Source organism: Manacus vitellinus, unplaced genomic scaffold (genome assembly GCF_001715985.3).
Source record: "Manacus vitellinus isolate BGI_N305 unplaced genomic scaffold, ASM171598v3 scaffold_100_pilon, whole genome shotgun sequence".
NCBI classification, from domain to species: domain Eukaryota; kingdom Metazoa; phylum Chordata; class Aves; order Passeriformes; family Pipridae; genus Manacus; species Manacus vitellinus.
Genome location: NW_021938794.1, coordinates 948,639 through 960,857, shown reverse-complemented (window position 1 = coordinate 960,857; position 12,219 = coordinate 948,639). Strand labels below are relative to the sequence as shown.

The following is a 12,219-nucleotide window of genomic DNA, read 5'->3' as shown; positions in this document are numbered from 1 at the left end:
CGAGTGCCCGAGGGCAGCAGGATCCCACCCTGGGCAGGGCTGCTGGGGGTGGTTTGCAATCCCAGGATTGCAACCCGGGATCCAGGTGCCCGGCAGAGCTGTGGTCTGGGGGATCCGCCCCCACAGGTCCTGGCAGGGTCCTGGCAGGGTGTTGGTGCCGGCCTGGCCGTGGGTGCAGGACCCCTCACTCTTCACCCGGGTGCTCCCCAACTGTCCACTTGGCCTTCACGTCCCGGAAAGGAGTGATGTCCTCGTAGGTGGCCATCTGCTCCACCTCCAGCCCCTGCACAGATAAGAAGGAGGTTGAAACGTGGCAGGAGGACCATGGTTCCATCTACAGCACATCCCCCCCTTAGGACCTCTGAGTGGGGATCCATTTCCAGGCTGTTCTCCCCAAGACTGGAGCAGCTTCTGGCAGGGAGAAGATGGAGACAGATGGCTGGCTGTGCTCTGAGCTTGGCTTGGTTCTACGAGCAGCTCTTTCTGGCTGATGTGAACTTGGAAGGAATGTTCCCAAGGAGGAAGGCTACAGGGGCTGGTGACACCCAGCAGACATCCAGCAAGGGCACAACTCCCTGTTTCAAGGCCCAGGTTGATGTTAGAAAGGTCCTTCTGTAATTAATTACCTCATAGGTGTGGTCCTCCTCTGGGCCTTTCTTGTCTTCACCCTATGGAGAGGAGAGTCACAGGTTGGTGTCAGCCCCACCAGGATCCCCTGTCCCCAGCCTTGGTCCCCCAGGTCAGGTCCCACCACTTCCACAGGCAAATCCACGTAGTCCCACACAGCATTTTAGATGCTTGTTTCCCCACTTTAGCCCCAAAATCGGTGCTGGTCCATCCCCATCCCCCTCACTGTCCTGCCCAGAATGGAGGACACTGCTGTGAGCACCACAGTGGCACAGCTGGGGACATCCCCACTGCTGGAGACACTGTCACTTACTTTATCCAGCAAGAGGAGTATGGGGATGCTGATGAAGATGACAAGCAGGATGGACTGGATGATGATGATGGCATCTTTCAGGGTGTTCCTGTTCTGCATCTGCTTGAGGCTGCTGTGACCTGGGAGCAACATCACGGGGAGAGCCCAATCTCACCTCTGTGCCAGGCTCCCAGGGACCAGGGATGAGCTCACCATGGCCACAGGTTGGTGTGTCAGCAAGGGTGGATGGAGGGACCAGGGTGACATGTCCTCCAGAGTGGGAGAGACCAGAGCACTGTAAACTGCCCCCAGGATTGGCATCAGGGACCATCTCTGGGATGAGACAATTTGGGCAGAACCCACCACTGGCCAGGAGCAGGATAAATCTGATTTATTAGAGAAATGTGGTCCCTGGGGTGTATTTTTGCAGGATGGACCTGCCAGGGCAAACCAGGGAGGGTTGTCCTGCTGTTTGGTGCTGGCAATGAGGAACCACGTGGTGCCATGGAGCAACAACCCATGGCTGTATCTGAGGGGTCCCACCAGCACAGGCAGAGGTGGGTGTGTAGGAGCCTGATGTGGGGTTCACATGGAGGTGGAAGGGTGAGAGGAGAAGGAGAAAGAACATTCCCTGGGAGCTCCCACTCACCCAAGACTCGGAGCTGTGTCCCACACGCATGCAGGTGCTTCTTCTCCAGGACGTTCTTTCTGTCGCACACGTAGATTGCACTGTCCTCAAAGGTGACACTGAGGATGGTGAGGTTGATGAAGGAGTCTGTCCTGTTGATGGTGTACTGGGAGGTGTTACTATCCAGCCCACAGATGTTCTCACTGTCCTCTGCTGTCTTGTACCACTGCATGATTTCGGGGTTGTCGGAGTAGCAGATGAAGTAGATGGGCATGTTCTTCTTGACGGCCACGTACCGTGGGTGCTGGTGCACGGTGGGGCACACACTGCCTGCAGGGACAGGGGCAGTCACAGACCTGGCACCCCCGAGAGCCCCCAGCATCTCCCACATCAGGAGCTCCCCGCTTTCATGGATTATACTGCTCTTGAGCATTCAGCTTTGGTTTTGAATTATCTCTGTCTGGGGTAGTGGTCATGGCCCCAAACCTGCCAGAGCTCAAGGATTGCTTGGGCAATGCTCCCAGGCTCCTGGTGGGATTTGGGGTGTCGTGTGCAGGGTCAGGAGTTGGACTTGATGATCCTTGTGGACCCGGGATCATCTCCCAGCTCAGGATATTCTGTGATTCTCTGAAATTGGAGCCTTTTGGTGGAAACACACTTTTAATGGAAACTCTGTTTTCTGTGGGAATGGCTTCACTCCAATACTGTGGTGCTGCTCCCACCACTCTCTGTGTACATCTTGTAAATCCCAGCTCCCAGATTACAGCCAGTGCTGGCACCACAGAGTGTTGCTGGGACAGCCCCATCTCCCCATCTGACTTCTCTCAGACTTCCACAGTTTTTGCATTTTGCTGTATTTTGCTGTATTTTGGTTTTTTGGGGGGTTTTTGTTTGGTTTTTTTTTGGCCATGTTTTGGTCCCAGAGTGGTGAGTTTGAGGGCTCCTTTGGGTTGCAAACTTCATGCTTAGAGCCCTATGGGGGGGAATGGCACAAGTGCTGTGGCACAAGCCCGGTGCCTGGTGCCAAGGAAAGGCTTATTTGTGGAACATCCTCTGCAAATGCAGAGGGAAAATGTGTGGGTGCTTAGGAAAGACAAACCAGATCTGGCTTTGTGGAGGGAGAGGAAGGTGCAGGGCTGGGGATGTGCCATGGAGGAGGTCACAGCCTGCAGGGACCGTGGCCAGTGGGGGTGGGAGGGACCCTGGGGACACACACGGGGGAAGAGCCCAGTGGGTCTGAGCCATACCTGTGCTGTTGCTGGTGTTGTTCTTGTCTGCTGAGATCCCACCTGCAAGACAGAAGAAGAGCCCTGAGGTAATGGCCAGGAGCTCAGGGAGGGTGTCCCCCATGGAATGGCAGGAGCCATGGGTCCTTCGTGCCCACTCCATATGGGCTGGAGTGCTGGGGAGCATCAACAGAGCCCTGCTCAGGGGACACGGGGCAGTGCAGATTTGGGTACAAACCCTTCTGTTTCCATCCTATCTCCTGAATCTTCTCCAAGTTGTTTTTGGGTTGACACCCCAGTGAAAACCGCCTTCACTATTAATGATCCCGAGGCTGATGCCTCTCTGGAAGGGTCCAGACACTCACCCTCTCTATTTACACTCTGAATCAAACAGAAACACTTCTGCTGGGACTTCCCTGGATTCAGAGCCCTGTGATGGCCAGGGGGGTTCTCAGACCCTGTGGCCACACGGCCCCTCAGGACCAGGGCTGTGGCAGGAGCTGTGGGGCCTGCGATGCAGCGCAGGAAGCGGGGTGAGGTGGGGACCCCCCCAGCCCCATGGGTGCCTCTGTCCGCAGCTCCAGTGCCCCTGTGCCTCGGTTCCTCTTGCTGCAGCTGCGTAGGAAGCCCCAGCCCTGTTTACTGCCCCGCTTCAGTGCCCACTCTGCCTCTGGTGAAGATTTGCCAGACCTCGCCGTGGAGAAGCCGGCACGGAGGTGGGGGCTGCACCACCTCCCAGCACGCTGGGGCAGCTGCAAACCACCCCCAGAAGAAGAAGAAGAAGAAGACAAAGAAGAAGAAGAGAGGTTCAATTCCCCAACCCGAGCTTCACCCCAACCTATGCCACCTTGTTGCAGACTCCCTGCCCCAGGCACATCCTGGCTTGGTCCTGGGCCCCTCTGCCTGTACCAGAGCTCCTTCCAGGTCGGTGCTGCCCTGTTCTCCTCCAGCACTGACATCTCTACAGGTGAACTCTCCCTTCCAGCCCCATTTCATTTTTTCCAGGCTGTGTGCTGGGTACGTGTCCCTGTCACCTGTGGTGCCACCAGTCAGTGAGACTCAGGGCTTTGCTCTCCGTGTTCTGTTGGTGTTTCTAAATGAAGACCAGGCTGGCTCCTCACCCTGAAGGCCTTCACACCCTTCCAAACCAGGAGTTCTGTTGTAGCCACAGGTGGGCTGAGCTTCCCCTTTCCTCCCCTGAAGTCACCATGAGAGCCACGTTGAAACCCTGCGACCTCAAATCCCTACTGGACTTGTGTGGCCAACACAGAAACACTTTAAATGCCCTTCCTCCCATGGGCTCAAGTTTCCCCTGCCAAGGAATCTGTGTGGGATCTGCTGCAGGTTCTTGTGGGTGTCCCTGCAGCAGGCAAGGGGTGTTGGAAGGGGACAGGAGTCATGTTCTGGATTATCTGCTGCTTCTCCATGGGGATGCCAAGGGGAACAGCACAGGGATGTTCACACAGGGCCCACAAATCTCCCCCAAAGCCATTTTCCTCCCATTTCTCCTCTGCTCCCAGACACTGAACCCCACAGAGCAAAGGGCTGTGGCTTGGCCATGGCCTCAGTGATGTGCCAGCCCCATCCTCAGGTCTTTGAGAGCAAAAAATGGTTAAAAAGACCACAACAACCCTTCTTTCCTGACACCTGCAACCACAGCCAGGCAGGCCCTGCACCCACTTGGTGCTGGGCTCCTGCCAGAGCCAGCTGACCAGCCAAAAACGTGCCCTGTGTCCACACCCCAGTGGGAAGCAAAACCTAAAACCTGAGGCGGGCATTGAGTCCTGAGCCCTGTGTGTGTCCCCCCCCCCGGGCTCTGCTGCACCTGGGAGGCTTCCAGCCCAGAGCAGGACTGAGAGAGGCCAGAGCAAAGCTTAAAACTGACACAGTGAAAGGCAGAGCTGGGTGAAGCCCCCAAGCAGGGGACACGTGCCAGTGCATCCCCTGGGCACACGGTTCATGCCAGTGCATCCCCTGGGCACAGAGTTCATGCCAGTGCATCCCCTGGGCACACGGTTCATGCCAGTTCATCCCCTGGGCACAGAGTTCCTCGCTCTGAAGTGCAAGCCCCCTTTGATGCCTACCTGTGACCAGAGCCAGCAGCCAGAGGTTCACCTGGAGCACCCAGAGCCTCATGCACAGATCAGCCATGTTTCACCCCACGGGGCAGGGAGACACATCCAGCCTTTGCTTCTGCAAAACGCAGCGGCTGCTCCCGCCGGCCCGGCCCCGGGACCTAAAAATGGCAAAGTGCTGCTGCGCGAGACGGCCCCTTTCCTGCTCATGTAAATCCTCCTGCTGGGGACTTTCCCCTCGGGGCTGGTTTTGAATGCAGTGCAGACGCTGGGCCGGCAGGTGCCTGTGCCCTGGGCACTGTCCAGCCCCGTGTCCCCGGGCACTGCCCATCCTCGTGTCCCCAGGCTGTGCCCACCGTGGTGCTGATATTTGATGGAGGTGACCAGGACTGCTGTGGATCTGCAGCAGAGCTGGAGAGGAGCCCTGGCTGCAAAGCACTTGGTGATGCCAACCCTGGGATGAGCACAGGGGATGAGTCCAAGGAGCAGGATGTGACTTCTTCCTGGCCACATCCCTGGGGGACAGAGGATGGGAGTGACCTCCAGTGCTTCCCCCAAGCTCCAAAGATCCCCTCCAGGGTGTTTGGCCCTTCAGGTGGTGGGCAGGGGTTGATGTTGGCCCAGTTGCCAAGAGTTGGAGCAGGGGTAGGAACAGAGGATGTTTATGGAGTTAATTGTGGATGTACTTATGGATGTACTGCCATTGCTGCACCCCAGAGAGTCCCTGCAGCTGCCCTTCCAGGGAAAAGTGAAATCCAGAGTCATGAAATCATGGAACTGTTAAGGTTGGAAAAGACCTTCAATATCAAGTCCAGCTGTCAACCCATGTTCACAACTAAATCATGTCCTCAAGTGCCACATCCACAGGTTTTTTAAGCACTTTCAGGGAGAAGAGAAGGGGGGAAGAGATGGTCAAAATAAGGTCTCACCTCCCTGGCCACCAGCCATGCCTGGGTGTTGTGGGTGCTTCACACCCCATTTTCCATGACCAAGACCCTTCTCCAAGAATCCTTTGGAGACAGACAGACTCTGGGGAAGCACAGCGAGGCACCCCAAGGTGAATTTTGATGCATGACATGGTTTCCCTCCGTGCTGTGCCCCCTGAGCTGCAGCACTTTAGTGGCTGCAGGTGAGCACTGAGCTGTGACTTCAAGTGAAAAACACCTTTGGGTACTTTTGCCAGTCGTGTTGGTCCCCAGAGTCTGGGTGCCACTGCCTGGGGCCTCCCCAAACCTTCATCTTCTGCAAGTTTGGTGGTTTTTTTGCCAGTCCTGAGCATCCGGCGGATGCTGGGAACCAGCTCAAGCCTCACCTTGTGTGCAAAGGGACAGAAAAGAAGAGAAATAAAGTTTTCTAGAGAAATACTGGCTCTGTGGGGGGAAAAGGGATGATGGGAGGGGTGCCTTCTCCTGGCACTGCAGGAGAAGGGGCTGTGTCACTCAGTCCCTGCTGCCACCACCCCCCGGGTCCTGCTGGAAGAGCAGAGCCTGGTCATGACATCCCAGCAGGGCAAAGGCAATGGGATGCCCCCGTGCTTGGTGGGCACTGGAGGGGGTTTTAGGAGGCTCTGGGGCTGGAGAGGGGAGCTGGGATGCTGGAAGCGCCTGGGAAAGCCCTGCAAGGTAAAACCAGGAGCAGGGCACAAGCTAAAGAGGGTTTGCAGTGATAGTGGCCAAATCACCCACTGCACTGCCCGGGGGCTCCTTGGCACCCTGGAACAGGCACAGACCTGGGCTGGAGGGGCTTGGTCTCCCCTGGAAGTCCCCTGTGTTTGCAGTAACATGTGACAAGGGATGCAGAGGGACCTGGTGGTCCCGTGGGGAGGGTCCTGTGTCCTCATGCCTCTTCTCCTGGACCACCCTGACTCCATAACCCACAGTCCAGAGCCACTGCTGGGCAGCTGCACCTTCCCCAGCCCGTCCCTATTCATCAGGGTTTGGGTTTCACCTCTGTCCTTTCCTGGGCTGTGCCACCTCCCCGCTCCAGCCCCCTGGCTGCGTTGGTACCACGCTGCTCCCAACTTGAATTACACCAGCCCTGGGACGAGCTGTTCCAGCAAGAGCAAAAACACAGCCATGCCATGTCCCTCGGGGACGTCACCGAGTCCCAGAGGTGTCTCCTCCTCCAGCCACACACTGACGCAGGAACCTCCTTCGCCCACCACTGCCTTCTCCCCGTGATGCTGACCTGCTCCCACATGGCTGCTGGGGGGGGTTTGGCCCCACAGAGCCTGCCATGGGGCAGCTCAGGGGGTCTGCACCTCCTCCAAGCCCACCCCTCTCCTTGGAACCTGCAGCAGCATCTCCTGTAGCTCCCAGAGTTGGGTTCATCGCTGTGAGCACTGAGGGCTCCAGGGGATGGATTTGTCAGCAGAGCAGAAGCTCTGGGGGCTGGGTTGGACGTGCCTGGGGGTCTCTAGTGCAGGATCAGACCACCAGGCTCTGCTGAGGATGGCAGGTCCAAGGCCAAGGCCTGGAGCAAAGGGAGGGGCCGTTCACCCCTCCCAGCTCAGGGAAAACATTTCCCCCCTCCAACACACCCCAACGCACTTGGTATCGTAATAACAGATCATTTACAGTTGTTTATTTTAAGAAAGGTACAAAGTAAAACGGCTTTAGCTCACACAAATCCTGCTCTGTGGCACTTTTCCCATCACTGACTGACACGTACGTACAAGCAGCATCGATTGTGAAGCACAGCCCGGGCTGGGAACCGCCGTGCCGGGGATGCTCCCCACGGAAATGCCGCTGACACCAGCTCAGGCTCCTGCTCCAGGGAGCAACAACACAGAAAAGAAGGCACAAGGCTATGGGATGACACGTGGGTACAAGCAAGCTCAGCACCGCTCCTGGCCAGCCTGAACGTGGGGCATCCGGAACGGCTCAGCGCCCAAATCAGCCCGAGAAAAGAAATTAATTATAATCATACAAAAAAGACAGACCCTTTGGTTTCAAGAAGCAGCCCTTGTTTTAAGTGGAAGAGGTTTTGGTTCGTGGTTGTTTTTGATCTCATGAGGATTTTTTTTTTCCCTTTTGAAGGCAGAAGGTGGTCAGAGGTGAACTCGGGGCCTTTTGTGTGTTTTTCGTAGAATCGTGGAACGGTTTGGGTTGGAAGGACCTTAAAGCTCATCTTCAGTCTAAAGTTCCAGCCTCCTGCCATGGGCAAGGACACCTTCCACTAGACCAGGTTGCTCCAAGTTCCATCCAACCTGGAACTGAACATTTCCAGGGATGGGGCATCCACAGCTCCTCAGGGCAACCTGTGCCAGTGCCATTTTTCTTGGTTTTCTTTCTTTTTGCCCACCTGTTTAAAGAGCAGCAAAACCCTTTTTCCCCACGGGAAAACACTCCTCTACCCAGAGATTTCCTGGTGAGGACCTGAATGGCCCCATCCAGCTCTACAGAGACCCCAGCACGTGCCACAGGATCCTCTCTGGAGCCCCAGCCAAGGGAAGGAATCTCTGCTTGAGGATTTTGGGATTCACACCCTGGTAGGAGCATTCATTGCATTGAGCCCCCCGGGGCCTGTGTGGGATTTAAGGGACCCCACTGAAGCAGCTCATGGAAAGAATCATCCAAACACCTGCTCCGATCCCTGGGGGCTCATCTCCTTAATTAACACTAACGAAGAGGACATTGGGAACGCCAACCAGGAGCACTCCAACAGGACATTTCCTCTTGCTAGAGGGCTAGGGGCTAGAAAAAACCCTAGAAGGTTTTGTCACAGAGACTGGGGATTCTTGGAGGAGGTTTTCCAAACCCTACCTTTGCCCATTGCTTTCCTGCCACAAAATCTGGATGAAACAGGAAAACAGAGAAAAAACATGACTATGAATAGTGTTTACATTCGTATCACAGAGCCCTGAATGATTTATGGTTTCAATGCGTATTCAGAGACCTCGAAAACCTGATATTTAACCCTGAGAACATTTCTGCAGATGCTTTGTTTTGGCTATGCAAACCAATTTTTAAGACATAATTGCACTTTCTCTGTAGGTAACAAAAAAAATAATCATCAAGCTTATTCAAAGGTTCAAAAGAAAGGTGCTACTTTAAGACTTTGGAGATTTTTGTTCACAAAACCTTGTGTTTTCTGTAATTATTCTTAATGTTATTTCACTTGGCTCATCTTTCACTGGTTGCTTGGCTGCACTCTGGAAGAATAATATACAAGAAAATCTCTTAATTGTGAAATAACATTAATAAATAATTACCTTAAATGTACATACTCTTTTGTTAATGTCTGAAAAACATCGTTACCGTGATGAGATCATTTCAAAACTAACATGTTTCTCTTTCACCAACAACAGCTTTCACATTCAGTTCTCATAAGAAAAATAATTAAACTCTTTGCAAGTGCAGTGAGCTGGAAAACCCGGGAGGAGATCCTGCTTCGAAAGGTGGCTGCTTGAAACATCTGAAATTAGCTCAATATATAAGATCTGGTGATCTGTGCATGGAAGAGCTCTTGGGCAGGAGATACAAATGAAGCCTCTTCAGGCTGGGCCAGAGGTGGAAGCTCCTTCTGTTACACCAGCGACTCCTTCACCACGCGCTCCTTCTCCCAAGCTTTTGCTTCCTCAGGAGCACCTCGCGTCTCTGAGCTGGGAATGGGCTCGAGGCCAATGGCAGGGGTTGTCTCCACCTCTGTCCCACTGTTCCCGTAGATCTCCTGCATTTTGGTGGCAATCAGACCCTCCTTCTCGGGCGCATCCTCGCCCAGGGTGTCCTCGTCCTTGCTCTGCCTGTACATGTAGGACGCCTGTTTCACCGAGCGCCTCAGGAGGTACCTCCGGAAGGCCCTCTGGATCTTGGTGGCACACACTTCCTCGTGTTTCCTTTTCAGAGTGGTGGTGATGGGCTCATAGGAAACCTTTGAGGGGTTTGCAGCCATGAACTTCTCCTCCATGCTGGCCTTCAAGGCATCCATCTCTCCCGAGTCTCCCAGCACCTCCTTAGTCAGGGCAAAGAGGATGTCCAGGCAGTGGATTTTGTCCCCAGCAACCATCGGGAGATCCATGGTGATGAGTTTGATCTTGTTTGGCTTGGGAATCTTCAGTGGCTCCTGTAAGGTGTCCACAAAGTCAGACAAGGTGCTGTAGGCGATGAATTGGGTGGCGTCTGGGTCGAACTTCTCCCAGGTTTCATAAAACATCTCGAAGTCGTCCTCGCAGAGGGGCTCGCTGCTCTCCTCCGTGGCCACGTTGAAGTTCTCCAGGATGATGGCGATGTACATGTTCACCACGATGAGGAAGGAGATGATGATGTAGCTGCAGAAGAAGAAGATGCCGATGGAGGGGTTCCCACAGTTCCCTTTCACCGAACTTCCAGGGTTTTCCAGCTCGGGGTCGCAGTCCGGGGGGCCGCTGTTCAGGATTGGGTTGAGGAGCCCGTCCCACCCTGCTGAAGTGGTGATCTGGAAGAGGCAGATGATGCTGTTCCCGAAGGTTTCGAAGTTGAAGATGTCATCGATCCCCGACTCCTTCTTCACGTAGGCAAAGTTGGACATCCCGAAGATGGAGTAGATGAACATGACGAGGAAAAGCAGGAGGCCGATGTTGAACAGGGCAGGCAGGGACATCATCAGAGCAAAGAGGAGAGTCCGGATGCCTTTTGCCCCTCGGATCAGCCGGAGGACACGGCCGATCCTGGCCAGCCTGATGACCCTGAAGAGGGTGGGTGACACGAAGTACTTCTCTATGATGTCGGAGAGGACGATACCTGGGAAGGGATGAAGGAGAGGTGAGTCTGCCCTGCTCTGCAGCCACCATCATGTGCCAGAGCTGGGCAGACACAGGGATGTGAGGCCACCCCTGATGGTACACAACACTCTGCTCCTCTGGGGACAGAGGGGACATATAAAAAAATAAACTCTGAGTACAGGGTTGACACAAGGGTTAAACACTGGCTGCTCCATTTCAGCAGCATGGAGAGAAGGGGGAATAGCACCAAGGAGGAGCAAAAGACATCCCCAGCCCCTCACCCAGCTGGTGGCATGGGGTGGCCTCACACCCCTCTTGTCTCAGGGTCCTGCTGGCTTGGCCCTGCTCAAAGCGTGGGTGTAAGAGGGGGCCAGTAGCAGCTTTGTGGCTGTGGATTGGTGAGATCATTTCCACTCTTCATTATCCAGTGGGATCCCTGAGGAACTGGAGGGACCAGCAGAACTCACCTAGGATGGAGAGGATGACCACCACAAAGTCAAAGATGTTCCAGCCAACGGTGAAGAAGTGGTAATGCAGGGCAAACATCTTGAGCACACACTCCCCGGTGAAGATGACGATGAAGACCAGGTTTATCTTGTAGAGCACAGATGTTTTGAGCTCGCTTTGATCATCTGTTTCCACCATCATGGTCACCATGTTAAGACAAATCAGGATCATGATGGTTATGTCGAACACTTGCTTGGTAACGAAGTCAAACGCCTTCCCTTGGAACTTGTTCTGCCGTAGGGGCCACGGGGGTGATGATGGAGCACCAGAGGTGAGGTGGGACCACAGGATAGACACACACAAAATAAAAGACACAAACAGAAAGAGAAGAAGGAACCGCATTTAAAAGAGCACTTAAAGCCTCAGGGTTGTGGCTGGTACAGGTCTCACAGCCCCAGAAGTTATGGGGGGAGGATACCCAGCACCTCACAGGATGGAGCCCATTGGTAACACCATAATCAGGAGGTGTGGGCAGGGAGAACAGTCACTTTCTAGTTATATCCACAGTTAACAGGGCACAAATAAACACATGGAAAAGGCCTCAGTTGTGCAAGGCTACCAAACCCAACCCCAAATTTCAGCTGTGAATGCATTGGCTGGACCAGTGTCCCTTCCAGGGGGGTTGAAAGCTGAGCTTTCCCCAAGCCCAGCTCTCTTCCACGGAGGAGCTGGGAGTTGAGCTAGGAGAAAACCCAAATCCCTGCAAAAGACATGCCCTCAATGCCCTTGCCAGCAAAGCCAGGGCTGAAGGGCAGACCCAAAGGAGGTGACCTGATGTCAACTTCTTCTGAAGCCCCAAGCTCTTAGCGAGCTCCTGTCTGAAGAGTAGCAACAGGGAGCCAGGATGTGGCTCCTTGCCCTGCAAATGATCTTCCCCAGATCCTTCTCATTCCCTTTGGGACAGCTGATGGATTGAAGTGTTCCCTGCATGCTCCACTCCAGGGGGATTAACCCAACCTACCGACGGCCTGGGGATGGGCTTCTGGGGTTTCTTGGAGCCGAGCTTCTTCATGGCATTGTAGTATTTCTTCTGCTCTTCTGTCATGAAGATGTCTTTGCCTCCAAAGTATAGAGGGAATCGCTGCTGTTAGTCTCTGGAATTCACCTCTCGCCACCGAACATCTCTGACCATGTTCCTGCCCACCAAACATCTCTGACCATGT

General features: G+C 54.5%; 2 protein-coding genes across 2 annotated transcripts in view; both read right to left on the bottom strand.

Annotated features, from left to right (window-relative positions):
- Positions 1-184: 184 nt before the first annotated feature.
- On the bottom strand, positions 185-4,924 carry CD79B (CD79b molecule). The gene is made up of 6 exons (XM_008933673.2): positions 4,858-4,924; positions 2,795-2,836; positions 1,569-1,877; positions 941-1,059; positions 627-668; positions 185-283 (listed from the first exon to the last, which is right to left on the bottom strand). Exons 1-6 carry the CDS (start codon positions 4,922-4,924, stop codon positions 185-187), a joined length of 678 nt encoding a protein of 225 aa, XP_008931921.2.
- Positions 4,925-8,060: 3,136 nt separating this feature from the next.
- Positions 8,061-12,219, bottom strand: part of SCN4A (sodium voltage-gated channel alpha subunit 4) — a 33,650-nt gene continuing 29,491 nt past the window's right edge. Inside the window, exons 23-25 of the mRNA XM_029963202.1 lie at positions 12,018-12,122; positions 11,017-11,287; positions 8,061-10,568 (exon numbers count right to left, since the gene is read on the bottom strand). Of these exons, the coding sequence (XP_029819062.1) occupies positions 9,376-10,568; positions 11,017-11,287; positions 12,018-12,122 (1,569 nt within the window). The 3' untranslated portion in view covers positions 8,061-9,375. The remainder of the gene's footprint in view (positions 10,569-11,016; positions 11,288-12,017; positions 12,123-12,219) is intronic.

What these genes read in the sequence shown, in the direction of transcription:
- CD79B (XM_008933673.2), bottom strand. Translation starts at nt 4,924, where the DNA reads ATGGCTGATCTGTGCATGAGGCTCTGGGTGCTCCAGGTGAACCTCTGG. An exon ending in GCTGCTGGCTCTGGTCACAG is followed by an intron (nt 2,837 to 4,857) that starts GTAGGCATCAAA and finishes TCTGTCTTGCAG; the next exon opens with GTGGGATCTCAGCAGACAAG. An exon ending in TACTCCTCTTGCTGGATAAA is followed by an intron (nt 669 to 940) that starts GTAAGTGACAGT and finishes TCCTCTCCATAG; the next exon opens with GGTGAAGACAAGAAAGGCCC.